Source organism: Chroicocephalus ridibundus, chromosome 2 (assembly GCF_963924245.1).
Source record: "Chroicocephalus ridibundus chromosome 2, bChrRid1.1, whole genome shotgun sequence".
Lineage (NCBI taxonomy): Eukaryota > Metazoa > Chordata > Aves > Charadriiformes > Laridae > Chroicocephalus > Chroicocephalus ridibundus.
In genome coordinates, this window is record NC_086285.1 from 111,289,376 (window position 1) to 111,316,774 (window position 27,399).

Here is a 27,399-nt window from a genome sequence, read left to right on the forward strand (position 1 = left end):
CTATAAGGCTTTGAAACAAGGATTTCAACACAGCTCAAAATAAACGATACTCACCACTTTCTTAGGAGGTTCATCTTCAGGATCTAAATTCTTCCTTTTTGGTCTGCCATCCTGATTACCAGTGTCAACTTCTTTTTCATTTTCAGTGGAGTGCACTGTACCTGAAGCTGAGCTATTGCCTTCGCAACCTATACCTGAATCTGCCTCTAAAGTACGAGGTGTTTCCTCCACTTCTTCATCCAAACTCTTCTCTACTTCCTCTTCTTCTGTCTTGGTTAAATCAGCCATTTTTAACAGGTTAGTCTCCTTGTCCTTCGATCAGAATGGAAACCTACAGAGGGAGGGGAAAAAAAACCACCCACACACAAACTATTTACTGTCTAATTTCACTTACTCGTGGTTATGGTCATGACTTTCAATCATAATATTGGCATTACAAAAAAATAACATGCCTTTGCTCTAGGCAACATATAGACTTCAAATATGACTAGTTATTTAATAAAGACAACACAATAAAATACGTGGAATTTCAAAGTACTCTCATTATAGTAAGACCAAATTAAGATAACTCTTTACTCTTCATGTTTGAGTCTTCCTTGGCTATCTTTATTAATTCAACTGTAATGCGTTACTGCTTTTTGGCCTGCAGTCTCCCTTTTCCCCTCCCCATAATAAGTAACCTACAAATCACTTTATATTTAGAAACACAAGCTGACAGAGTCCTTCAAATTAAGGAATTTATTACTTAATCTGGTATGTTTTCAAATGGATGTCCTCAAACAAAAAACACGGTGTTTTTTAAAAGCAAATTTCCTATCAGCTGTGGATTTTGGAGTTTGCAAAGAATATCCACTACGCCTCAAGCGTCACGAATACTAAGAATCTTCAGCTGTAACTGCGTTTCTGTATCTCCACAAATAGTACGCGGCGTGTAGGACTGCAAATCACTGCTACAAAGCTCATGTAGTCTCCAGCACATCGCAGCCTTCTTTACACCACCACCACCAGGAAGCAGGGCAACCTGCTTTTCAGTAAGTAAAAGAAAGGATAATTTGGCAACTCCTTTCCTACAGCAGTGGCCTATTATTTCAGTGTAACAAAAAAACCACGCGTGCTCTACTGTACCCAGGCTTAAGTGTCCTAACGAGGGCCAAAACACAATCATTAAGCGCACCACTGTACAGAGACCCCAGAGCAGCTCTCCTCAACGGGTCGCCTCCAAATATGACTTATGGCAATCATTTTTCCACGCCGGTACAGCATCCAACTCACGTTTCTAAAGAAGGGCGCCCTTTCATATCTTCACCCGCTGGTCCCAAGCCGCTTACCAGCCGCTTTTAAGGCCGGAATTTAGAAACGATCGGAACTTCGGAACCAGCGAGGGCAACCCAGGGGGCAGCTCCTTGAGGAAGAAAAACCTGCGGAGCTCGAAACGCCGGGGGAACGGGGGTCGGGACTGCTCTCACGGCCCACAAAGGGAAAAGCAACGACGGGGGCCGTCGCGCCACGCACCAGTTCCCCCCCACCCCGTTACCGGCCTGGGCCCTGAAAACTTTTTAGCTGCGTCACGGGGGGCTGCGCAGAGGGCGGGCGCCCGTCCCGACGCCGGCGGACACGGAGCTCCCCCATCCTCCCCTAGCAGGGCAGGCCGCGGGCCAGACCGGCTTCCCAGGGCCCCCAGAGCCGGCCCGGGCCCGGCCCACCGCGGCAACGGACGAAGCGCGCGCCGCCGCGCCGCCACCCCGAGAATCCCGCCGCGGCCCGTAGCCCATTGGCGACGGCCGGTGGCGCGGCAATGGCTCCCCATGGCTCCCCTCGGCCCCTCCCACCCCGCCCGCCAGGCCGGGGCGCCGGGGCGCGCGCGCTCCCCCGCCCCGCCGCGCCTCACCGCCGCCTCGCGCACCCCGCTCGCGCGCCCCGCCGCCGCCGAGCCGCCTGGGATGGCGCGCGGCACTCACCCGGCCCAGCCCTCCGCCATCCTGTTTGCGGAAGTGACGCCCCCGCAAGCGCGGCGGCAGGAACGGTGGCGTCACCTCCGGGTGGAGGGGGAGAAACGCGGCGGCGCTGCGCACGCGTAAAAGTCGCTGTGGCTCCGGTCCCGGCCGGCTGAAGGGAAAGGACTACGCACCCCAGAAGGGCCGCGCGAGGGGGCGGGGCGCACGCCTGCGCGGTGGGCCCCGCTCGGGCCTCAAGGTGATGGTGGGGACGGGCGTTGCTGCACGTTGTCCTGCCGCGCGCGCGGGGCGGGAGAGGGGGAGGTGAGGGAGGAGGAGGAGGGGGGCGGTGGCCGCGCGCGCGGCAGCGGCCGTTGGTCAACCGCCGCCCGGTGCGCCTCCATGGCTCGGGGCCCGTGAGGAGGAGCGGAGGCTCGGCCACAAGGTACCCGCTCGGTGGGGTCGGGAGGGAGGGGCCGCTGCCCGGCAGCGGGCGAAGGAGGGTCCGGCGGCTCCCGGAGGTCCCCCGCGGCGGGGGGAGCGGGGCCGCTGTCCCTCGGGGGGCGGTGGCGGCTGGTGGCGAGCGGCGGGCAGGGGCGCCTCCAGCCCCGGCTGGTGTATTTTTTTGCTCTCGCAGTCCCGGGAGATGGGGCTAACTGACCCGCGTCCGCCGGTGGCCGGGGAGGACGGTCGGCTCGGAGGCGCCGGGTCGGAATGCCTGCTCGGAGCTCCGTGCCTTCCTCCGGGCTGCTTTCTCTTTTGCAAACTCCCGGGCCGTTTTGCCTGGCGTGAAAAATGTCGGCCGTGAGCCTCTGACAGTTGTACCGCTGAAGGGCCGCAGTTAGGTTCTGCTCCTGAGGGTGTTTCTCTCCCGAGGCAGCTCATTCCGCGTGTGTGTTGACTTTTCAGCCTACTTAAAGTGGCTGTAGAAATGTTTTCTTCTCTGATAAATGTTTTGCACGGTTTTTGGTGACTCGCTTGTGGCACGTGACAAATAGGAGCAAAGGGCTGGCTTCCCTCAGAAGGAGAGATCTGATTTTTGCTCCTCTTACCTGGTCACTGGTAAAACTATGTTTTCTTGCTCATCTTGGGCTTTCCGCACTTTTTTCTCTTACGCTTTGTATGGACTAGCTTTGTAGCTCTCTGGATCCATAGAAGATAGTGGCTGGCTGAACAAGACACAACCCTCTTGGCAAAGTTGCATAGAGTTACGGTTCTCATTAGTAATCTGCCTCTGGTAATTAACTATGGGAGTTATCCAGGGAGTCAGACTGAGAAGTCATAAGATTTTTTAGGCTGTTAAATCAAATGTGGATATATGTCAGGTATTGTGATCTATGTGTTCAGCCTCATTTATGTCCATTTCTGAAATGCCTTCTACAAGCTGACCCAAAAGAGAAAATATTAATTTGGATGGTAGTACATGAAGCATCCTAGAATTCCTTACCAAAACTAATTCTTAAACTGAAAATGTTCCTCAGTTTACCTAAACCCCAGGATGTTATTGCTGTTGCAAGTATAAACATAAAATGATTTGCCAAAGTTTTGCTGCTTTAGGGGGAGATGAGGAACAGGTTCCTCATTTGGAATGCATCTCACTGCCTGCGCCGCTAGCTTATATGACTTGCAGCTGCTTCTATGTGGGAAATGCATGCACAGAGGATAATGTGTCCCCACCATCCATCTCCTCCTATGGGGCTGACAGCAGGTGTTTATCTCCTTTTCTGTTCAAGTGCTGTTTGAGGTAAAAGGGGTATGACTGGCCTCTGTGGCAGCATTATTGAATTGCACTTGCTGCTTGAGAAGCACTTCCATCAAGGAGGGAAAAAAAAATCATTTGATGTTTTGGGTTGGTGGGTATCAGGTGGCTTGCACGTGGCAAAAACTGAGTAGGCAAATTTAGATTGTTAAAGAGTATGTAAGGAATGTAAGAAGTTAAAGATTTGTCTGGCATGACTCTGTACAGATCTACTTCACAGACTATAGCAGCTGACAAGAAGAGGTTTGATCTGGTTTTGGTTTTTAAAAGGTTCTGTGTAATTCTCCTGCTGTAGGTGCTTTTCTCCAGATAAACTGACCTAGCTCTGTGTGTATGCTTATAGGCATCACTATAGGCATTATAGTCTGTTTTTGCAAGACAGGGAGTTCTTGATGTCCCCTTATCTGAGATAACAGCCCTCAGTTTGCATTTCTGGATCTGTAGGGAGTTCTGACTGGTCTTGAAGATAAGGCCACAACAGATTCAGTGACAAAAGCAGAGAAAACACTGATTTTTAAAATGTAAAACTGCTAGTTGAATCCATAACATTCCTTGCCATCAGTTAGTTTTGCAGATTGTATGTGTTCATCAATCATATATGCAGATTGCATATATTCATCAATGACCTGGATGAGGGGATAGAGTGCACCCTCAGCACGTTTGCCGATGACACAAAGCTGGGGGGCATGGCTGACACACCAGAAGGCTGTGCCACCATACAGAGAGACCGGGACAGGCTGGAGATTTGGGCAGAGAGGAACCTTATGAAATTCAACAAGGGCAAGTGTAGGGTGCTGCACCTAGGGATGAATAACCCCATGCACCAGTACAGGTTGGGGGCTGACCTGCTGGAGAGCAGCTCGGTGGAGAGAGACCTGGGAGTCCTGGTGGACAACAGGATGACCATGAGCCTGCAATGTGCCTTCGTGGCCAAGAAGGCCAATGGCATCCTGGGGTGCATCAAGAAGAGTGTGGCCAGCAGGTGGAGGGAGGTCATCCTCCCCCTCTACTCTGCCTTGGTGAGGCCGCACCTGGAGTACTGTGTCCAGTTCTGGGCTCCCTGGTTCAGGAAGGACAGGGAACTGCTGGAGAGGGTGCAGCAAAGGGCTACAAAGATGATCAGGGGATTGGAACACGTCTTTTATGGAGAAAGACTGAGGAATTTGGGTCTCTTCAGTCTGGAAAAAAGACGGCTGAGGGGGGACCTTATCAACACTTATAAATACTTAAAGGGTGGGTGCCAGGAGGATGGGGCCAGGCTCTTTTCAGTGGTGCCCAGCGACAGGACAAGAGGTAATGGGCACAAACTTGAGCGTAGCAAGTTCCACCTAAACATGAGGAGGAACTTCTTTCCTTTGAGGGTGGCAGAGCACTGGAACAGGCTGCCCAGAGAGGTGGTGGCGTCTCCATCTCTGGAGACAGTCAAAACCCGCCTGGACGCCTTCCTGTGCAACCTGCTGTAAGGTGACCCTGCTCTGGCAGGGGGGTTGGACTAGATGATCTCCAGAGGTCCCTTCCAACCCTGTGGTTCTATGATTCTATGATTGGGAAGAAGATCCAACATAGTTCTTGTTGATGTTTATATACTGTGAACTCACATAGTTGAAGCTGAACTTATTTTGAAAATTAGATGCTGAAGCAAATTCAACATCAGTCAGCAATATTTCAGCATTAAGAATGGAATAAAACCACTAGAAGAACTGAGGCTTGGCCCAAAACATGATTGAAGTGTTCCTGGACAGTAAGGTGTCATCACAATAGATCATAAGGATTTTACATTGATATTCTCATAGGTAACTACCTAGTTCCATCACCTTAGATCAAGGATCAACCTCAGGTCAGGGATTTTTAGTGACTATAAAGTACCTCTAGTAGATTCTTTGACTTGAGATAAATAGCTTGTGCAGTATGGCAATAACAACAACAACAAAAAGGAATACTGCTCAAGTTACAGGACTTTTCCTTAATTTTCAAGTCTTGAATACCTCTGAAAAAAACACAGATTATTCTTCATGTCCCTGTTGTTATAATAAAATTACAGTGAGAGTAGAATGTTATTATTCAGTTAAAAAATCCTTATGATCTCTTGTGATTATGCCTTCCTAAATTTTGTTGGTCTTGAAGGTACCAGTACAGGTGTGTTAAATCCAACATACTGTGTTAATTTTAAGTCAAGAATGTATTGTTTCAAGCTGTCAGGAAAATCATGATTTAACCAGGTGTCAGTAGGCCAGGTTGGTGTATAGTGTGTCAGTCCTCCCACCTTCTGTCCGTCTTAATAAGTAAGTAGTTAAGGACAGAAGTAACTTCTCTTTTAAGGTGCTTGGATTATACAATAGGTCTTTACCCTGGTTGGTATCTAGACTTCTGCAGCACAAATGGTAATGATCTGTGTTCTCGTGAACGTTGTGTTTCCTCTAAATAGCTTCAATCCTTTTTACCCCAGTGCCTTTCATCACTCAGTTCTCCCCGCATCACCTACAAATTATCTACCCATTGTATGAGTCAACAAAAAATGAAAATTTCTTGTTATGTTTCCAGACATGACACCGCTCCTTTTAAACAAAGACATGTGAATGGTAAAACTAGGTCTTACTCTGTTTGTGCACATCAGAAAATGAAAGTGCCACTTAGCTGGGTTGTAAATTTTAATTCCATGGATCTACTATTTGATCGTGTCCAAAAACTGACCTTGACCATGTGTAACAGTTCTTACATAAACAAAACAAGAAGTTGCATGTCTGTGATTGTGGCTTTGTAGAGCATTGTAGCAGATGGTCCTCTGCAGCTCTCTAGAACTTGTGTAGTCTGTCCTTGCAGAGTGGAATGAGGGAAGGGAATGGGGCTTAATACAGTCAGGTGTGCGTGAACAAATTATAACACACAGTAGTATTTTTTTCAAATGGATGGATTTTTTTGGTTCTAAATAAAAATACATGAGTGGCTTTACAGCAGTTCTCTAGAGTGGCTGATGGAAGAGTGGAGTAGAACTTGAGGGCTCTTACCTTTTAACTGTAATGGTAGTGCCTAGCCCCAGTGTTTGCCAGTCAGTTAACTATTTGCTCTTAATATTTTGTGGATTTAAAAACCGATTTTGCTGATGTTAAAATTAGATGGCATCTTTTGCTTCCTGCTGTCTCTGGCCATAAGGATAGTACTTTCTGACGGCGGGGATGTTTCTATGCTGAAACACAAGCCTTGGGCTTCTTTGACGCGGGCATTCATTCACATTTCTTAGAATGCAGTGTGCTTTCAAAGGTTGCAGTGTTGCAGTCACAGAATTCCTTTCTCAATCTGAATACATAAATGTGGTAAATCTGCTACTTCAGACTGTGAGCAGGAGCATTATTTGGGTCCTGTTACTGAAGTCCGATCAGAGTTCCTTTTGGTGTAAAGATGCAGCTTGGTGAGTCTGATGCTCCTTTTGACACTTGTAGATAGTGTCATTTATTGTTTGCATGGCTGGCAACATTATTAGTCATGTCCTCCATGCAAAAGATAATGTGCAAGGCATTAAATTGAATAGTGGGCAAGAAAGTTTATCCCCTAAGGTATCAAGACCTAAATAAAAATAATACTCCTTTCATAAGAACAGTTCACGTTAATTTGTAGAGCTGTGGGGAATAGCATTTACTAAAAATTAGATTAAGAGTGTGGTTTTGAGCATGTGTGTGTTCTGTAAATGTTATGATCAGCCTCTTCACACATAATTTTTCAAGATATTCTGATTCTGTATTCTCGTGAACGTTGTGTTTCCTCTAAATAGCTCCAATCCTTTTTACCCCATAATACTACACGTATTTCCCCATATGGACAAGTTTGAATTCACAACAGAGAATTCAACGCTTACTTTGAATATTTAGAAAAGATTTATACTGGAAGTGAATGTCTGCCAACAGTAATGCAGCTGAAAGATGAACGTTGTATATTTTTTTGCTGGGAAAAATAACAGCTTTTCAGTGTTTGAAAATGTGAAATAAATGTGGTGAGAGAATAAAAGAAAAGAAATATTGAACTTAATGCTTCCACTATGATTCTGTTCTTATTGAAGCTGGGTTTTGGGTTTGGGGTTTTTTTTTTCAGTTTGGGGCTTGTTTACATTTATTCCTACTTTGTTTCTAATTGTAAGGCTTCAGATTTTTTCCTTCAGCATGTTTTTTGGAAGTCATAGATGCACTTTAGGGAGAATTCGATAGGCGAAAGACTTGTTATTTGGTTGTTGTTCTAAGTGTTTTGTAAAATTGTTACATAAGGTGATTTGCATTTAAAGTTTTATTAGAGCCAATGTTGTTGATGGTTGGGTTATGGAGGGAGGAGACATGAAACAATGAGACAAGACCTGCGAAGATCCAAGGTGGCAAATTGGCCTTTATCAAGGCTAGGAAAGAGACAGTTTTGGTAGTCACACTGTAAGATGAGGCAGAAGGCTGTATGAAGTTGATGCTAAGACCTAAATTTAAGCATATTTCTAATAAATGCCTCTTACAGTTATCCAGGAGAAAGAATTTGAATAGCTAAGCTCTTATTCGGTGGTGTGGTCAAAAAGGCTGAACTTTATTTGAATTGGCACCATTTGTTTTGGTGAAAGTCACAGTATCTGCAGCATGTCTCCAGTTGTTCCATTAGACCTTTCCCAAATAAGTATTTGATTATAACTCCAAGAGTGGTTTAGATTAAACATTATAATCTAAATTTTATATGTCAGCAAAGTCCTGAGTGACCAGAAAGATTATGAATTAAAAAATGAGCTTGGCTACTAGCCAATAGCAGGAAGGTTGAGCAAGCTGGAGTTCAGTCTGCAATCTTTTGTCTCTTAGTGAAGAGAGATGTGCACAGCAGCTCTGGACTCTAAAGAGAGAGAGCAGATATTCACGAACCCTGAACACAGAACTAACAGTCATGTTTCTAATGCCTTCCAGTGTTTGTTAAAATGTAGAGTAGAACTCTCAAGATGCTCAGTGAAAGTTGAAAGAGGCAAGGAATCTGCCAATTAAAAGTTCAGTGAACTATCAAGAGGAGAGATCCTGAAAGGTTCTCAAACAATGTTTCAGTGAAATGTAGAAAACTGATCTGTGTATTTATTTATTTGGTTGTGTCTTAGCATCTAACCCCTCACTAGTTCATGTGTCGGCTTTCTTCTGTGGGAGTTCAAAACCATATGCAGGAAACTGCTGACGTAAGGCTTGCTTCTGTGAATTACTTTGGGCAGCCCCTTGTAGTTATTTAGTAGAAGCTTTGCACTGCTTTATAAACTGCACATAGACACGCACACCCCTCCACGTTAATGGCCCTCTGGTTGAAAACCCTCTGACAGAAAAACACAAGTGTTTTGAGGGCAATGAACTAATGATACATTGGGAGATACCAAGACAAAAGAGGCTATTAGGGGTTGCTTGGGAAAGTTACTGTGTAAGAGTGGAATGGAAAGGAGAGAGAATTAAATCTTATTTTGATCATTAGCTTAAAATGAAAGGTAAAGTGCAGAAGGGCAAAATAATAAGCAGATGAGTACAGTCACTGCCTTGAAATAACAGGGCTTTTTAACCTTTTTAGCTTAGATGTCTATACCTATTTTTAAGCTTAATTAACATCTAAAAGCATAGCGTCTGTAACTTGCTTATTGCAAACATGTGTCTATAGAGTGACAAATGGACAAAAAATCAAATCAGATAGGAGCACTTTAAAAGGCAGGGGGTTTTCCCCTTCCCTTGACATGTGCCTGGTATTTTGGGGGGCTCTGAGACCAAGTAGTAGTAGTATAAGAGGTGTAATTATGTAAAAATTCAGTAGAGGGCAGAATGAAACTTACGAATGAAGGAACCCAGAGTAGATGTTCAGCACTGCAAAACAGGATAACAGAGTTAAAAGATGGAATAGCACCAGTTATTAAAAACACAGTTCTGAAGAGCAGAAAGCACTACAAATGATTGTGATACTTTCTTTTAGAAGAATTAGAGAGAGTACATTCACACTTTCATGTAATGCTTAGCTGTGTGCAAGCTTAAGATCTAATGCCTTACAACACAGAGGAAAATGGGGATACCGCTGTCATATTGACTGGATCCAGATCAGCTGTTAAGCCTCCTGTTTAGCATTCCAATCTATAACTCGACACATAGTCCTTGCATTAGGTTCTGCTGCTTTATTTACCGTCTGAATCCAATGTTCAGGCTTTATAAATGTGTACAAGAACTTTTATTCTTCCTAAAGCTACTTTTTGTTGTGCTTTCTAATGCTTAAGTATCAGAGGATTTGTAGTAGTGAAGATTGCTCTGTGTGTAACTACCTATGAAGGTTTATTCTACTTTGTTGCCTTACACTGTTTGTTTCAGCAAAACCAAGAGTAGCTCAGATAAAATAAGGGTAAAAAAGTGGCTTGTCTCCACTTATATCAGTATTGAACTGTAGTAATGTGATCAATTTAAAAATTATAGCATAGCATTTACTAAATCAAGATATTATAAAGATTAGACATGATGGAGATTGGAGGGGGCTAAGGTTTTAGGGTAATTTGTCTACAAGAGTTTACTCTTTCATTTGTTTCAACATGATGATTTTTTACCAAGATCTTAATAAATTTCGCCATTACTTATTTTGCATTACTCCCTTTGACCTAAATTGTGGTGTTATATTTTCTAGACAGCCCTAAATGGTAAAGAAGATTACACAGCTAGCGATGCCCAAACTTCAAATTATAACCAAGTTTCTTAGTTTAGAATAAATAACAGATTGTATCAGGGCACTGCAAAAGCAGTAAAGGTCAAAAAAATAAATTCTAAATGCTCAGTCGTACACTCCAAAAGTACTAATACAAAGAATAAAAAGTCCCTATACACTGTCATTTTCCTGCTTATGGATTGTGACTGCATGCTATACTGAACCATTGCAGTTGCTAAGAAGTTTATAGTTATATTTTCACATTAAGTTTAGGAAAAACATGTATTGCACTGTTATTACATTGATTTTAAATATGTTCCCAGCTTTTTAGGCAACCCATATATGTTATCTGTTCAGTTGTGCTTTTCTTATTTTGGTTTATTAGCTTGGATAGATGCTCTTTCAAAAAAAAAAATACCATCAATAAAATCTGAATACAAGTTTTGATTAATTTTTTTTAAATTATATTCAGTAAAAGTGTAAGTAGTATGGGGGGGTTTATTAAACTGAGCTGTTTGGACGACATTTCTGTACATTTTCTTTTTAGGCAATCTGAAAGGTGAGTTGGAAAGGATTTCTGAAAACTTGGTTTGTGTCCTTTCAGAATTCTTCTGTATATACAATACAACCCTCAAAGTTTGCTTGATTTTACAATGAAAATGACAAGAATGTAAATTAATTCTCTGATTTCATAGAAAGGTGCCTTGGGAGTGGAAAAAAAAGCTCATAGATTTTCATTGGGAACTCTCCTGTGGTATAATTAATGTTCTTTTTTTAAACAGTAAAAGAACAAGTAAAAAGGCTTTAAATTCATCCATATTTACATATCATGTCCAGAGTGTTTCTGGTAGAACTGAGAAAATAAATCAATGTAGTCTACGTATACTATATCTGCAATTCCCTCTGGTGCTTGCTGACCTCTTTTACAAAAGAACTTACACTAAAGTTTTTTGCCATCTTATATCCACCCCCATTCTTGTATTTTAATTTCTCTGGTAGCTCAAAAAAAAGTTAATTGTAACAGGATCACTCTTTTTATACAAATTACCCTGATAAGTTTTATCTGACAGCATCTCTGGCATGATTTCTTTTTGCAACAGCAGATATCCACAACAGCCTTTGCTGTACGTATATTGGCTTACTACTTCTGTGCTTTACAATGATCCCCCTTTTTTTTTTTTTTTTGCATAAAATGTTAGCACATGTCCAAAACCATGAATTTGTGGTAGTCACATAGACCAACTCTGTGATATTAAAAGATCCAGAACTTTTGTTGTCCTCAAGAACAAAAGCAAATGTAATCACTGGAAGGCAAAGGTTTAGCAGAGCAAATGGAAGAGAGAGGATACTCCTGCAGTCCCTCAGGTTTATGCCAAAGCTGATCTAAACAGAAGCACAAAAGCTTGCCAAACAAACCCTCTAGCACTGCAATGAGAAGCCGATCTATATTTTTCCTCAAGAGGCCACTAGAGCACTCCCGTTATGTCAGAGGGCTTGTTAATAGCTTGCCATGAGACAGACCTTAGTGCCTTCAGGAACTAAGTGGATGTCCAAGAATCCCAACGAGGAGTATGTCCTGAACAGCCAAGATCTCTTCAGCTCAGTTTACAGCCTGCTGGAGATACTACTAAATAGTTAGCCAGAATATGACAGCACTGAAGAGGAGACCTTATCCCAGAAGTGTTTGTATATCATTTCATAGTTTGTCCTACTAGCTTCTATTCAGTCATTTGACCACATGAGATTCTTGCAGTGAGGACAGCTATATTTCTCCTTAGATATCTCCATATTTATTTTTTTCCTCATCACATTTTTAAGAGAAAGCTAATGTAGAAATTGAAGATGCTTTAAAACACATTCTGTTCCGGCCCTCGCAAAATTCTTATGCCATAGACCAGCTGCTTTTCCATATTGATACCTGAAGGTTCTAGCTTCTGTCCTTTTCTGCGCTTTTGCAACACTATGCAACAGCATGAAAAAAAATGAAATGCACTAAAATGAAGAAACAACTTTTGAAAAATCACCAGGTGCAATTGTGGATAACATCTACGTTTCTGGCCTGACTTCCTTAGAATCTGAGTGGTTATAGCAACCTAAAGTTACAGGGGCAATTGTATAGCTTATATAGTAATTTCTTTTTAAAAAGTGCTATACTTGGAGAATAAAATTGTGTCTCAAATCCACAGGCTGACACACTTTCTCCCCCTTCCTGTTGAGTGCAAAGAATACTAGGAACTTCCTTTCACTACTTGCATCTTAAAGCACAGATTTCTCTGTATTCATCTTGTGTTTTAGAGGGATGAAACAACTACAGTTTCGTATTTCTTTGGACCTCAAACCACATTTATTGTGCACTTTGTCTGTCCTATTTAAGATTTTTTTGCAATGTCGAGCCAAGTAATTAAAATACTACAATTGAGTAGATGCACCCATCACCCCTTTAATAATATTCATTTCTTTAAAATCAATTTACAAAGTGTATCCTATATTAATCTGTTGCATTGCCTTTCATACATCCTGCTTGTAACCATCCCTACAAGTAAGGATTACATTAGTCTTTCCTTTGTTCATTTAGATAAGTAAAATAAAGCACCTACCTGTGAAACACAGTAGGATCATTAGGAAATTCAGCCTTATTTTGAAAAACCTGTTTTCTTTTATTCTTTCAAATATAAAACTATCATATCTAAGTCTTTTCTTATATATCAAGCTTCTAACAAAAAGCTCTTTTTAAAGTGGAGAAGCAAAAAGTAAGCTGTTTCACAGAATATTAGCTAGAAACATACTATCATTTGTGCTTACAAGGTTCAGGACCTTTTCATGATCTACAGTAGATGGTTAGAGAACCTTCCCTTTGGCCAGCAGGGTCTTGCATCGTGGAGAAAAACCCTTTAGTTAAAGCATTCCAAGTCCATCTGAGGATACAGGAACAAAAAAAGTGGTGTGGCAAGTCTTGTCAATGGCCCTGGTAGTTCCCCTGCTTTAAAGCCATCGTTGACATTCTATTTTTAAGTCTTACACGGTGCACCTAATGCTGTGAGCAGAGGCGTTGAAATTAATTTATGAATCACAACTGTGGTAGCTAATTACTGGTGAGTTGAACGTGTAGTAGTGACCCACTGCTTCTTCACATTAAGGAGAATTCTTACCCCCTGGAAGCCATTTCATACCCCAATGTCCTGCAGCCGTTGCAATTAGTCAGAGGTGTGGTATGGTGTTACTTTTGTGCTGTCAGTAGGTGCTGGACCGCAAAACCTAGAAACAGTGTTCATGTATATGCACTGTATGGAATGGGAAAATTCAGAAAATACTTGTTTAGTTTCTTCTTGCGTCTGTACAGAATTATCTCCTTCCAAGGCTGTTGGAATGCAGAGTCCTGTTAATAACATTAACGAACCAAAATCAGAGTGCTGAGCATGGTTTCCCCCATGCTGTGTGATGGCACTTTTCAAATGGTTGTTTGGAACAGGTATTTTTCAATAGGGTGCCATCCACTGAAAATAGATGAACAGTGTAAGTCTGACTCAAGAGCTCCCAAATTCCCAGAGATGGATAGGTATTCTTTGCTGAGTCTGCTGGATGGATATTGTGAAAATCTACATAGGGCAGATGGTCAGTGTTGTGTACTGTTAGTGAGAGGGAAAAGCAGTCCCCTGTGGAGAGTGTTATCCCTCAGGAAAGGAGTGTAAGTGGCAGTAGGCAAGCAATGTAGTTGTCTTCTTCCAATTTGTTGTTATAATTTCTATAAATCAGTAAGTTAGTTGTTAAGATGGCACTCTGTCATATACCACTTGAGTTTTACTGAGTGTTTTCGCTACTTTTTGTTTTGAGAGGCAGTTGCATTTGGATCTAAGAAGTCAGGAAGAATCTGTGCTTCTTCTAAAACCAGAGATATCACAAGCAGTTGCTGTTTCCAGTAAATTCTTACAGGACCTAGACTCGAGAAGCAGTACCTGCAGATGATTTACTGCTCTATAAGCAGTAGTACTTCTTGTCTCCCACTGCGTTCATAACTCAACAGGAGTGAGTAACTGCTTGCTTACATAGAGACTAAAGTTCCTTTTTCCCCTGTTGATGCAATACCTCCTGTTAGTATGAGTTCAACAAAAGTGGGTGTCTGTGCTTCATGTGCAAAGTAGAGGTTCCCAGGGAGTTTGAAACCATTTCTCCAGTCTTTTCCCCACATCAAACGTTGTAATTCTAGTAACTGTAATTAATTCAAACACAACGATAACATAAAAATACATAGAAAACATACAGGCAAGAATGTTCCAACAGATGCATTTGGGTTATGAAACTTTTCTCTCTTGAAAGGAAACAGTAATTCACAGTTGAGGAACTTGTAAGTTACACAGGGGAAAAAAAAAATCTCCCATTAGCATGGCAGTATCCAAAGGGGAATTTATACCAATAACTTCTTCAGTAAGGAAGGTTTCAGGCTGACCAAAAATCTTAATAATATAGGCTTGCTGTTCTTGCTGTTTCTCTAAATGCGCCTTTTTTTATACTTTAGCAGAGTCATCAATATGTTCAAGACTTGTATTTGAAAGGTGGGGAACCAGCAGAAGAGTTGCAACTTATTGAAGATAAAAACCTTATCATACTTTTCTTGTTGCACATCTGGAAAGTAATAAAGAGTATGTATGGCTTCATTTTTTTTTTTTTAAACTTCTGCCTATGTAATGAAGTATTGGTAATTTTCAGCAGCCTAGAACAAATTCACTATCAAAACACCTGACTGAAATACATCTAAGGCTATAGTTGAAGGGGAAGCAGACATGAAGACAACAGTGGAGTTTCAATTAAATTTTAATGATATCTAGTTTGGATCAAGAATTGTTATGATAATTAAAAACATAAAATCATCATAAAGACTTGAAGGTTGTAATGTAACTGATTTAACTGGCATTTGTTACATAAAATTAATCAGTGGCACTTTTTTGGAGGGAAGGTAAATTATTTCTGTAACTTGCAGTTGTTGCATAAAGGAAAGGAGAGTTAGTATTTCACTTGCTAGTTCAAAGCATGCATTTTTTTGGGGGGGAAAAAGACTTCTTGACATCTATACACGTCAAAGAAAATTCTTCTCTTGTTGGGGTATCTCTCAATGGTTCTTTTGAACTATCAGAAGTAACTGTTAAGTATTCAAAATCATAAAGTTAACTGGGTTATCCACAGTTTTAAAATATTCTTTGCATTGTAATATTTCTGAAATTGCAGATCAGATTTGCTCCTGTTAATACATGACATTCAACAGTACCATGCCTCTTCCTAACAGATGTATACTGGCAGGCTGTTATGGTTAGGTTTGCTACTATTAAGATTATTGATTTATTATTAGTAGTAATTATTATTATTATTGTTGTTATTGATTTTTTACTGTATGAACTCTTAGTTCAAAATAGTATAGAACATGAAAAACTATACCAAAACTAAGAATGTATTGACACCAAAAATTTGTCTTAATTGCACTTAAGTGAGTTCATACTACATTTACGTAGGCTCAAAGTATCACTCAAACTATCAGTTGCTACTAGAAGTGAAGTTTCAAGGGCAATTTTTCAATAACTGTACCAGATTATGCAGATAAAAGCAGTAGATAGTACTAAATATCTAAAAATGCTTTTAGAGAGTAGAATGAGCATTTTAGCTGTGAGGAGCAGAATCTGTTAAGTGAAGGAGCCATTTTAGTTCAGAGTGCTAAAGAAGTGAGATCTAAAATTACTTAATTCTAGAAGGTAACAATTTCTGCAAAGCAAGATAAGGAAAACATTTTAAAATAGAAGAATAAAAGGCAAATTAAAATTTGAGAATTTCAAGTGGCATTGGAGCAAATAGAAATCAGATTATTGAAATGCAATTTGGTCTTTTCTTGTTTCCTCTCTATAGAAACCTCAGCCACACTTCATCAAAATGCAACGAAGTCTATTACATACTGCATCTCAGCTGGCACACGGGACGTGTTTGGTTTTTCCTCGCACTAGTATCTTTCAGTGCTTAAATGGACCATCGGCGTTGTCAAATGTTGGATGCAAAGTGATTTTGGCACTGGACCCTCCTAAACGGTGTCTTCATGCAGGTGCAGCATGCTTTGCCTCGAAGAAAAGTTCTTTTTCATCACAGCCAGCAGACACTCCTCACAAAGTACTAGAAGAGAGAAATCCTTTGACTTCGGCCACTGATACACCCAAGCAGAGCCCGGTAGAGTCAGATTCTTCAGATACTGATCCATTACAAGACAAATCAATTAGTCTTGTTCAGAGATTCAAGAAAACATTTAAACAGTACGGAAAAGTCATGATTCCAGTGCATCTTCTGACTTCCACTGTATGGTTTGGATCCTTTTACTATGCAGCCATGAAGTAAGTTGATATTTTGTTGCAGCACCCAATACTGCTGTTGAATTGAGACTGACTTTCACAGGTGAAAGGACATAAAAATTATTATTACATGTTAAAAAGTGCCTGTATATGTAATAGGGAAGTGAGGATACAGTTTTAATTGAAGCACAAGATTTATATCAAAAGTATATAGGATTCATGAGAGTGTCATATCCATACTGTTATCATGCAGTTATTGCTGTGTACCAGATACGTTGCTAACATTTGAAGGAATGCTCATCTCCCCAAAATATGCGTGGATATAAACAGCATTGAAATTATTAGTAACCTCTCACAAGGTAAAGATAGGGATTTTGAATCCTGATTACAAATTGCTAGGTGAGATCTTTATAGACTTGTTCTTTTTTTGCCATTGGACTTTCACGTCATGCTCCTTGCAAGATGTGTATCTTTTCCTTTTTTATTTGTTTCCTGTCTTTCCTGACTTTCACTAAAAAAAAATGCTACTGTAGGCCAGACTTTTTAATTGGAAATGAAATATTTGTGTGGCTAAAAAAAAAGATAAGTATTCTAATTTTAGTTTCTTTCAGCTATAGCATGTGCCAGATACTGTTCTGGAAAATGGCATTCATTAGGAAAAACCCTGCTATATCAGCTATGAGCTGCTAGTTCAGATGAAAGAGGTTTTATCTATCTGCAAATGGTTTGCTAAATATGAGTAAATGTTTATCTCTGGATTGCTAGTGTCGTACATTTAATAATAGAAAGCATGAAACAACAACAGTTTGTGGCGGCAAGGATGGGGCTTTGACATCAGAATGCCTTACTGCACAAGTGTTTGTTTTAGTTACTCTAACCAGCTGGCATAATTGCCCTTTCTAGGAGCTATAGATCCAAATGTCATTCTAAATTTAGCTCATGTCAGAGGAATAAAGGTCTTGAGCTATAAAAATATTTTGCTTTGGATGAATCCAGGTTGATGCTTACATCTAGATATTTCAGATTGAGTGAAGATTACTTTTCTTGAAACAATTAAGTTAGCTGCTAAAATAGGTATTTGACAGATTAAAACAACTGAATTATTTAACTGGAAACTAATTCTAACAAAGCTTTAGTTTGTCATGCCCCAGGAGCGGCACCCTCTTGAAGTGGAAAAATAACTTTCAGAACGACTGCTCACGATATGAGACTAAACAATGGTGGTTTATGAAATAACACAGTTAATGCTGTCTTTCAGATCTTACTAGGCCTCCATTTTCTACTCTGAGGAGAGGCCTTCGGATTGTAGGTTCTGGTAACTATTACTAAATTACTGCCCGTTATTGTCCCTGATGCTACAGTGATCGCATGCACAGAAAATAAAATATTAGGTAGAAATGGATAATGATATTAATAATACAACATCTCTAAATATTGGAAAGTTGGGTCTTCTATAACTGCATGTAGCTTTCTACTGTAATGTAAAGACTGTCTTTTTTTCTTTGGTGCTGATGTTAGCTTCCCTGATTTTCAAATAGAAAGAAATTGTGATAGGAGCTCCCTCCACCCATCTTGCCACCTTATATTGACAAGGTAGAACAACAGGGCACAAAACCCCTGAAGTCTTGTCCAGATAACTTGTTGCTTCATTTTCTTATGCCACATTCCATTTATTTGATATATTTAAAAGTGAACAAAGGACACTGAAGTCTGGATTCTGTGCTTCTGGGCGTGCTGCAGATTAGTCTGAAATTTTAGAAAGGGAAAGAAAAAGGAATTTTAGGCAAAACAGAACATGAAGTTGAACCTGCACAACTGGAGCCTGAGTAGCTGTCTTACCACCATTGTATCTACTTAGCTTCAAACATAATAAACTGGGACGCAGGTAAGTTAGCAGCTACTCAGCTGAACAGGGGATAGTATAAATGGGTCGGCTCTTGGCATGCTGAGAAGAACATTAATTTACCTATATGTACAGAAATATAAATCCTGTAAGTATATTGCTTAGATGAAAAAATACTTTGCTATCAAATTGCAAAGTTTGTATAATAAAGAATGGAAATGGTACTGTAAATTACTGTTCAGGTTACAAATCCCAATTCAGGTTGCCAATTTTTTCTCTTTTGTAGAGGAGTGAATGTTGTTCCGTTCCTAGAGTTGATCGGTTTACCAGACAGCATAGTAAGCATCCTGAAAAATTCCCAGAGTGGAAATGCCCTAACTGCATATGCATTGTATAAAGTAAGTATAATTATAGTTTGTAAATAAGCTCTAAATCTTGCCTGGTGAGCTAAACAGGGTTTATTTGCTTACATCAGAAAGAATTAATGCTGTTTTCTCTCTTTGATAGTTAACACATACTTGAGCATTCATTTTTGTAGTAAAAATAGTGACATGCAAGTTGATATGGGGTCTGTGTTCCTTTAAGGAGTCTCTCTGTATTTCTAAAATAACTTCTTTGTTTGCTGCAGAACTATTATCTGCCCTCAGAGATTTAATTACAATTAAGTTACTCCTCTGTATCCCTGATGTAATTAACAGGGACAAAGTCTAAACACCTCATGATTTCCAGATAAAAGTGCAGTTATTTTTATCCTAGAGGATTTGTTGGTTTGTCTTTCTACCTTAGTTCTCCATCACTCAAGTACTTTCATTGTCCATTTGAATCGATTGCTTACATTCAGGTTTGGGTCTCTTTTTATTGCTTTGTATGTGCACAATCCATGTTTGGGAAACTTGAAACATGTCAGACCATGCGAAAACAAAGTACTGTATTCGCTTCAAATGCCACTCATCTGTTTTGTTTCCAAATGTGATGTTCTTACCTGTTACTTAAAGAAGTTATTTTCTCAAACAAAATGTGAAAGCATTACTCTTACCAATTATTCCTGTGCCTAAAAGAGACCAATAAACAAATGTGGTTAAATATGAAGATTTTATTATAGCTGGGAGATATGGCGGTGTTGGAAGAAAATTTCAAGATAAGCATTAGAATAGGTTGCAAAGGGAAGATTTTGCAGGCTTTATCTTTGAAGTTCTAAAAGAACAGGTCAGTCTATGGAGAATGACGAACTCGGTTTGTTGTGTTTTAGATTAGCTGACCTCCCAAGGTCTCTTAGCTCTAGTTCTTTATGTGTGGGTCCTAGTTTTGGACTGAAAGATACCTCTACTCTTATGAATTTTAGAATTCATTAGAATCGTAGAATGGTTAGAGTTGGACCTTAAAGATCACCTAGTTCCAGCCCCCCTGCCACAGGCAGGGACACCTCCCACTAGACCAGGCTGCTCAAACCCCATCCAGCCTGGCCTTGAACACTTCCAGGGATGGGGCATCCACAGCTTCCCTGGGCAACCTGTTCCACTGCCTCGCCACCGTCAGAGTGAAGAATTTCTTCCTAATATCTAATCCAAATCTACCCTCTTTCAGTTTAAAACTGTTACCCCTTGTCCTATTGCTATGCTCACTCATAAAGAGTCCCACCCTATGTCTTCTGTAGGCCCCCTTTAGGTACTGGAAGGCTGTTATAAGGTTTCCCCAGAGCCTTTTCTTCTCCAGGCTGAACAGCCCCAACTCTCTCAGCCTGTCCTCATAGCATAGGTGTTCCAGCCCTCTGATTACCTTCATGGCCCTCCTCTAGACCCGTTCCAACAGGTCCATGTCCTTCTTATATTGAGGACACCAGAGCTGGATGCAGTACTCCAGGTGTGGTCTCATGGGAGAGGAGTATAGAGGTAGAGTCACTTCCCTCGACCTGCTGGCCACGCTTCTTTTGATGCACCCCAGGGTGCAGTTGGCTTTCTGGGCTGCAAGTGCACATTGGCAGCTCATGTTGAACTGCTTATCCACCAGCACCCCCAAGTCCTTTTCCTCAAGGCTGCTCTCAATCCATTTTCCACCCAGCCTGTATCTGTGATTGGGATTGCTGTGACACATGTGCAGGACCTTGTACTTGGCCTTGTTGAGCTTCATGAGGTTTGCACAGGCCCACCTCTCAAGCCTGTCCAGGTCCCTCTGGATGGCATCCCTTCCCTCCAGTGTCAACCACACCACGCAGCTTGGTGTCACTGGCAAGCTTGCTGAGGGTGCACTCGATCCCACTGTCCACGTCGCTGACAAAGATGTTAAACAGTGCTGGTCCCAGTACCACCCCCTGAGGAATGTCACTTGTGACTGGTCACCACTTGGACATTGAGCTGTTGACCGCGACTCTCTGAGTGTGGCCATCCAGACGATTACTTATCCACCAAGTGGTCCATCCATCAAATTCATGTCTATCCAATTTAGAGACAAGGAGGTCGTGTGGGACAGTATCAAATGCTTTGTGTAAATCCAAGTAGGTGATGTCAGTTGCAATTTAAAGCATATCTTCTTGTCAGTATTTCCTCTTTGCTTATATGGCTCAGTGTTCACATGCTGTCCGTTCTGAATTGCGTTCTGAGATCCTAATTCTCAACCCACAAGCTGCACAGGGAGGGTTTCTTTTCTAAAATGGAAATCTAATGCCTGTGCTGGCTTTGTCAAAAGGATACTTTAAGTAAAATGTGTGCTGTTCTGGGGATGCACTGTAAATTGGCTTATTTCCATGTAAATAGAAGATCTTTTTAATATCTGACACTGGCCAAAATAAATTCTCAATATTAAAAATACCGTTTGCTAGATAATATTGTCCTGTTTTATTGATATGGTGTGTTCTTTGGTTTCTTTAAGATTGCAACTCCTGCCAGATACACTGTGACTTTGGGAGGAACATCCATCACTGTTAAATATCTACGTAAGAATGGCTACATGTCCACTCCACCACCAGTAAAGGAATATCTACAAGATCGGATGGAGGAAACAAAGGATAAAATTACAGAGAAGATGGAGGAAACAAAGGATAAAATTACAGAGAAGATGGAGGAAACAAAGGATAAAATTACAGAGAAGATACAAGAAACCAAAGATAAAGTTTCATTTAAAAAAATAAAGGAATAGGAAAGATGCTTAATTTTTGGATATATCAAACTTAGCACTTTAACCCTTTGTGAGGCAGGATATACAAAGTGCACTTCAGAGCTTTTTTTTTCCCTTTTTTTTCCCCCCTTGTCTGGAGACTGCAATTGCTCTGTGGATTTAAAAATTCTGTATATTCAACAAGGTTAAAGTTCCCTGGGGGAGAGGTGGTGACAAAATTTCAATTTACAGAAGGAAAAGCTGAATCTCATATTAGAAGTTCATGTGTCTATTGGTTGATAGTGTTAACAGTCACTCTTCCCTCTTTTTTTTTTTTTTTTTTATTCCCCCCCTCAAAATGAAGATGGTTTCTTCCAAAAGATGCTACTTTATTCTTCTTCCATCGTAGCACACAGCCATTGTTCCATTAGGCTGCATCTTCCATTAAATGAAAATGAATATTTCTCTACTGGGAAAGGCAACGTATTTTGATTTTTCAGAGTATGTGGACCCAGGCCTCTTCAGTCGTGATCATCTCTCAACTTGGAGACAGACCATTATCACTGATACTGCACATGAAGGAATCAATGGATTAGCTACTGAATGAATTCTAATGGCTACATTGACTTCAGCTGAGCTGTGATAGTTTACAGGTTGAGACTATGAATCTTCTTTCTTGGACAGTGTATCTCTTCAGAGATCTCAACTGAGAGCTGTACGAAGATGACTTAATTACGCTAGCCATACTGTCAAGTATACTTGGTTTCCTAAAGTTGATTTACAGTAGAAAAAGTTATTACATGAAATTAATCAATATTGTATATTAAAAACTAGGATTTTTTTATTATGTTAAAGTTTACAAAACTGTTCTATTTCATTTTTGGAACAAAAAAAATCTGAAAGAGAAGTTTACTTGAGAAATTGATATACTAAGGGGCTTTTTAAATACACGCAAAGTTAGAGTTAAACCCAAAAGTTCCTCCTCATATTCAGGAACCCCTCAGACTTCAGTAGAACAATTTAACTAAAATAAGCATAATTTCTGAGACAGTGATCACAGTCTACCAAACTTCCCCGCCCCCCATAGATTTTCTTAGATCAAGCAAATACCTACTCATAGCTGAAGGATGAAATGCTGTCTCAGAGATGTCATAAAGGACTACAGTTCTATTTGACTGGGCAGGCAAACTTCTCTCATGGTTTTATTCAAATAGAAGCTAAATCGAAGTGATTTTTTTCCTATTTCTATTACAGATCTCGCTTTGTAGCAACTCTCTGCTTGTGTATCTTGTTTAACAAAGGTGTGTTTTTGCAGAGGGATATGAGGAAGCAACAGAGTTGGACCCTGAGCATTGTAATTGACTAGAGTAAAAGAATATAGCTGAAAAAGTATCACCTCTGCCTCACTTGTGTTTTCAGTCAAGTCACTGAGGGCCTCTCCATGTTTAAGCGAGTTGAACTTCATTAACTTAATTGTGCAGGATTGATTACCTACTTCTCTGCCTCTGTCCACCTGCCAAATAGTAACTGCAGTCTAATGCCTGCCTCACAGGGATGTTGTGAGGAATAATCATTGTATATTCACTGCCCTGAAGATGTAAAGTGCCATGTTTCTGATAAATATTATTAAAAAATAATTCTGTGAACTCTTCTGCGGAGATGAGTGCTACTGTAGGATTTGAGTTAATAGATACTTTTCTTTTTTTCTATTTTAGTGTACTTTTCCTTACTGTCCTCTTGCACACGTTCTTCTGATGTTGGCATTTGTTCTGGTTTTCCATTTTCATGGGCAGTGGTGTCTGTGTACTGCAGTACTCTGCAAAGCCAGAAGTCTGCCCCAGTAATACTGCATGATCATCCTCTTTGTCTGGGGCCAGATCTGGGAACCTCTTGGTGCAGCTCACAGGATCCACCTCTTTGCACAAGGCAGGGAGTGCACAGGGGCACCTTGGTGTCCTAGGATGCATCTGTAGCCCACAGGCATCTTAGAATTTGTTCATTACACAGACACACTCTTTTGGTACCCCCATCCTCTTGCCCTTCCCCATGTCCAGCTGGCCTGTGACCACTTCAGCACTTACATGCTCCATCACTACCCCTGATAAGTACAAAAGATCCCCTGTCTTAACTATGTGCCATAAGCTGTCCCGTGTGACCATTTCTGAAGCTGCAGGAACAGCTTATAGTGACTATTGGCAAGTGTCTCATCAGTGTACTGTTGGGTCAGTTTTACAGCATGAACAACCTCAAGGAGTTTCTGGGACAGCCGCATCCTTCAGCCAGGTTGTCAATTAATAAAGCACACAATTAAGAGATCAATCTACACAGGGTAGGAAGGGCAATCTTCAAGACTTTGAAAATCTGACCTGGAGAGCTTTTGTGACAATTAGCCACATGCTTTGTTGTACTGGTGACCTTGTCCCAAGTCAGCCTCGTCTGGAATCAATGCGTTGCCTCATTAGTGCGGAGACCAGCTGGAGTCTTCCTGTGCCACCCAGGGAATGAATGACGTTAGTCCACTGGGTTCCCCAGCATGTACCCAGCTACACTGCAATTTTAACTATAGGATAGAGTTGACTTTCGTCATTGTATCTCACCTACAACTTAATTTCCATAGCTCTTGCCACAATGTTAGGGTGCAGTTCTTGTTACTGATGGGTTGGTGAGGCAGTGCACACGGAATGTGCTCACAGGCCGCGCTTTTGCATCAAGCAATGGTCTCTTCTTACCGATGCCCAAGCCAGCACAATTGGCACACTCCAATGTTGCAGCAGTGTCCCTCAAGGTGGAGCAGCATCAGTGGGTGCCTTTGGCAGCACAGAAGGGACAGAGGAGCAGGTGCCTAGGAAAGCAAACAGTTTGCAGCACCCAGAGCTGGCACTGAGGCAGATGAAAAGTGACCCGAGCAAAGGAGTGCCCAGCAGAGCTCCCTGAACTCTCCCCAGTGGAGTGCCAAGAGTCCTTGGTGAGGTAAAAAGCCCAGGCAGAAGCCCAGGAGCGCGTTCCAGTCAATGCTAGCAGGGGCTGCTGCCTTCCCCTAGCAGCTCAGCATCCTCATGGGAAAGGGCCTTTAACCTGCCCTTGAGGGCATGAGTCCCTCCACCTCTTTGCAAAACCTTCAGAAATCTGCTGAGGCCAGGACTAAGGCATCTGCCACCTCACAGGCAGGAGAGAAATTGCTGCTTTGGTGACTTACGCATTTCTATCTGCTCCCTGACTTGCACATAACACCACTGCAGGGCATTGCACTCTCTGCCTCTGGTATGGGTACACAAGTGAAGGCATTGAGTGCCTGCCAGAGCAGAAGCTGGAAACGAACTTGCAGCCCAAGCAGAAGTTGAAGTAGCACTCAAGCAGGACCTGGAGCCAAAGTTACAGCCTGAGATGGGGCTAGAGCCAAAGTCACATCCCAGGATGGAGCCAGAGCCAAAGTAGCTGCCTGAAAAGGAGCCAGAGCAGAAGTAGTGGTCCAAGACAGGGTTGAAGATGCAGCCAGTGTAAGGGCCTAAGCCAAGTGACCGGTCAAGCAGTAGTTCAAGCCAAAGTCATGGCCCAACGTGATGCCAGAGCTGAAGTAGCAGCCTAAGCCACAGCTAGAGGTAAGGTCTGTCTGGAGACAAATTAAGAGCCTGAGGCGAGGCTGGAGACAAAATAATGCCCAAATGAAGACGAAAGCCAAAGATAAAACCCAACCAGGGGCAGGAGCTGGACTTTCAGCTCAAGCACTCTTCAGAGCTAACGTCACAGCTGAAGATGGGGCTGGATCCCAAAGAGCAACCTTAGGTGGGACCAGAGCTGAAATTGCTGCCCAAGATGGGACAGGAGCTGAAGTATTATCCCGCTATCTTGACAAAGTCAAAGCTTGATTTGGCACCAGTGCCAAAGCTGCAGCCTGAGCATGGGCCAGAACCAGAGCTGCTGCCTGATATCAGGCAGGACCCAAAGTCACAGCCCAAGATAGCACCAGAACAGAAGTGAAGGGCCAAGCAGGAGCCAGAGTAGTTATGAGAGTCCAAGCAGAGGCTGGAGCTGAAATCATGGCCCAATATCAGCTGGGAGATGATGTTGCAGACATGGATGTGGCCAGAGCTGAAGTCACAGCCCAATATTGGGCTGAAACCTAAGTGGCGACACAATATCATGCCAGAGCAAAAGTCATGGCTCAAGATGGGTCTGGAGCCAAAGTCACCACCCAGATTAGGAGCCAGAGCTCCAGTAGCCTCCTGAGCAGAGGCCTGGAGCCAATGTAACAGCCCAACACCTGATTGCAACCAAAGTAGCAGCCCAAGATGGCACCAGAGCAAAAGTTGCAGCCTCAGATGGGGCTGGCACTAAAGTTGCAACCTGAGATGGGGCTGGACCTGAAATCGCAACCTGAAGTTGGGATGGAAGTGAAGTGGTAGTCCAAGCAGGGCTGGAGCCAAAAAACAGGAGCCACAATCAGGCCAGAGCCAAAGTCACAGCCCAGGGTCAGGCCAGAGTTGAAATCACTGACCAAGATGGGGCTGGCGTAGCCCAGTATTAGGCTCGAGATAAGTTGTTACCTGAGATAGGTCTGGAGCCCAAGTAGTGGCCTGAGATGGGGCTGTAGACAAAGTAATAGCCTGAACAGGGACCAGAGGCAAAGTCGTAGCCCAAATAGTGGCAAGAGCTGCAGTAGCCACCTGAGCATGGACCAGAGCTGAATTTGGGTTGGCGGTGAGTAGCAGCCCAAGATAAGGCAGAAGCTGAAGTCACTGCCCAATACGGGTCCAAAGCCAAATTCACAGACTGAGAAGAGGCCAGAGATGAAGTCATAGACCAAATGGGTCTGTAGCACATGTTGTGATCACAGCAGGGCTCGGTGCCAAAATTGTGACTCCAAGATGGGGCCGGAGTAGATGTCATGATGTAAGCAGGGGCTGGAGCTGAAATCACATCCCAAGACAGGTCTGGAGCAGAAGCCGCAAACCAACGTGAGACTGGAGCCCAAGTCACAGCCAGAGCCAACATCACAACCCAATATGCAGCTGGAGCCAAAATAGTGATCAAGATGGGCTGGAGCCAAAGCAATGGCCAGAGATGGGGCTAGAGCCAAAATCATAACTGGAGATGGCATTGGAGATGAAGCTGCAGACTGATGTGGGGCTGAAGTCAAACTCACAACCTCTTATCAGGCCCTAGCCAAAAGCACAAATCTAGCAAGCACTGGAGCTGAAGTAGTAACCCACTATCAGGGCAGACCTGAGTCAGAGGCTAGAGATGGTCTGGAGCTGAAATCGTGACCTGAAGTTGGGATGCAGCTGAAGTCACAACTGGAGCTGGAGCCAGAGTTGAAACCATGACCCAAGATTTTGGCTGGAGGGAAAGTCACGGACCAAGATTTTGGCTGGAGGGAAAGTCACAGCCCAAGATGTGGCTGGGCACAAATTAGCAAGACGAATAGGGGCTGGAGTCAAAGATATGGCCTGAGATTGGGCCAGAGCCAAAGATGTGGCTCAAGAGGGGCTTGGAGTTGAAGTCACAGACCAATATGGAGCTACAGCCAAACTTGTGGCTTGGAATGGGGCCAGAGCCAAAGTCGCAACCCATGATGGGCCTGGAGCTGAAGTCATGACCTAAATAGAAGTCAGAGCCACAGTAGCCTCCTGAGCAGGGACCAGAGCTGAAGTCATAACCCAATATTGGGCCAGAGACAAAGTCATGGCCTGATATTGGACAGGAACTGAAGATGAGGCCCAAATGCAGCCACCACTGTGCTCATGGCTCAAGGTGGAGCTAGAGCAGAAGTCACAGCCCAAACATGGAACAGAGTTG

The 27,399-nt window shown here is 42.3% G+C and overlaps 2 protein-coding genes across 6 annotated transcripts in view; one reads left to right on the forward strand and one right to left on the reverse strand.

Annotated features, from left to right (window-relative positions):
* The window catches only part of RNMT (RNA guanine-7 methyltransferase), a 19,542-nt gene extending 17,471 nt beyond the window's left edge, over positions 1-2,071 (reverse strand). Inside the window, exons 1-2 of the mRNA XM_063326464.1 lie at positions 1,959-2,071; positions 55-331 (exon numbers count right to left, since the gene is read on the reverse strand). Coding sequence (XP_063182534.1) covers positions 55-288 — 234 coding nt within the window. The 5' untranslated portion in view covers positions 289-331; positions 1,959-2,071. The remainder of the gene's footprint in view (positions 1-54; positions 332-1,958) is intronic.
* FAM210A (family with sequence similarity 210 member A) lies at positions 2,055-23,261 on the forward strand. Of its 5 annotated transcripts, none has more exons than XM_063326466.1 (5): positions 2,055-2,193; positions 14,864-14,987; positions 16,240-16,712; positions 18,800-18,911; positions 21,379-23,260. In XM_063326466.1, exons 3-5 carry the CDS (start codon positions 16,264-16,266, stop codon positions 21,643-21,645), a joined length of 828 nt encoding a protein of 275 aa, XP_063182536.1. In that variant the 5' UTR covers positions 2,055-2,193; positions 14,864-14,987; positions 16,240-16,263; the 3' UTR covers positions 21,646-23,260. The 5 variants fall into 5 exon arrangements, with proteins under 5 accessions (XP_063182536.1, XP_063182538.1, XP_063182535.1 ...); XM_063326468.1 differs by having other exon boundaries at positions 2,172-2,193; positions 14,867-14,987; XM_063326465.1 differs by lacking the exon at positions 2,055-2,193 and adding an exon at positions 2,223-2,379.
* The last annotated feature ends 4,138 nt before the right edge of the window (positions 23,262-27,399 follow it).

Excerpts from the sequence above, each read along its gene's own strand:
- FAM210A (XM_063326466.1), top strand. The coding sequence starts at position 16,264 with ATGCAACGAAGTCTATTACATACTGCATCTCAGCTGGCACACGGGACG. Across the intron at positions 16,713-18,799 it reads TTTTACTATGCAGCCATGAA|AGGAGTGAATGTTGTTCCGT; the intron begins GTAAGTTGATAT and ends TCTCTTTTGTAG. Across the intron at positions 18,912-21,378 it reads CTGCATATGCATTGTATAAA|ATTGCAACTCCTGCCAGATA; the intron begins GTAAGTATAATT and ends GGTTTCTTTAAG.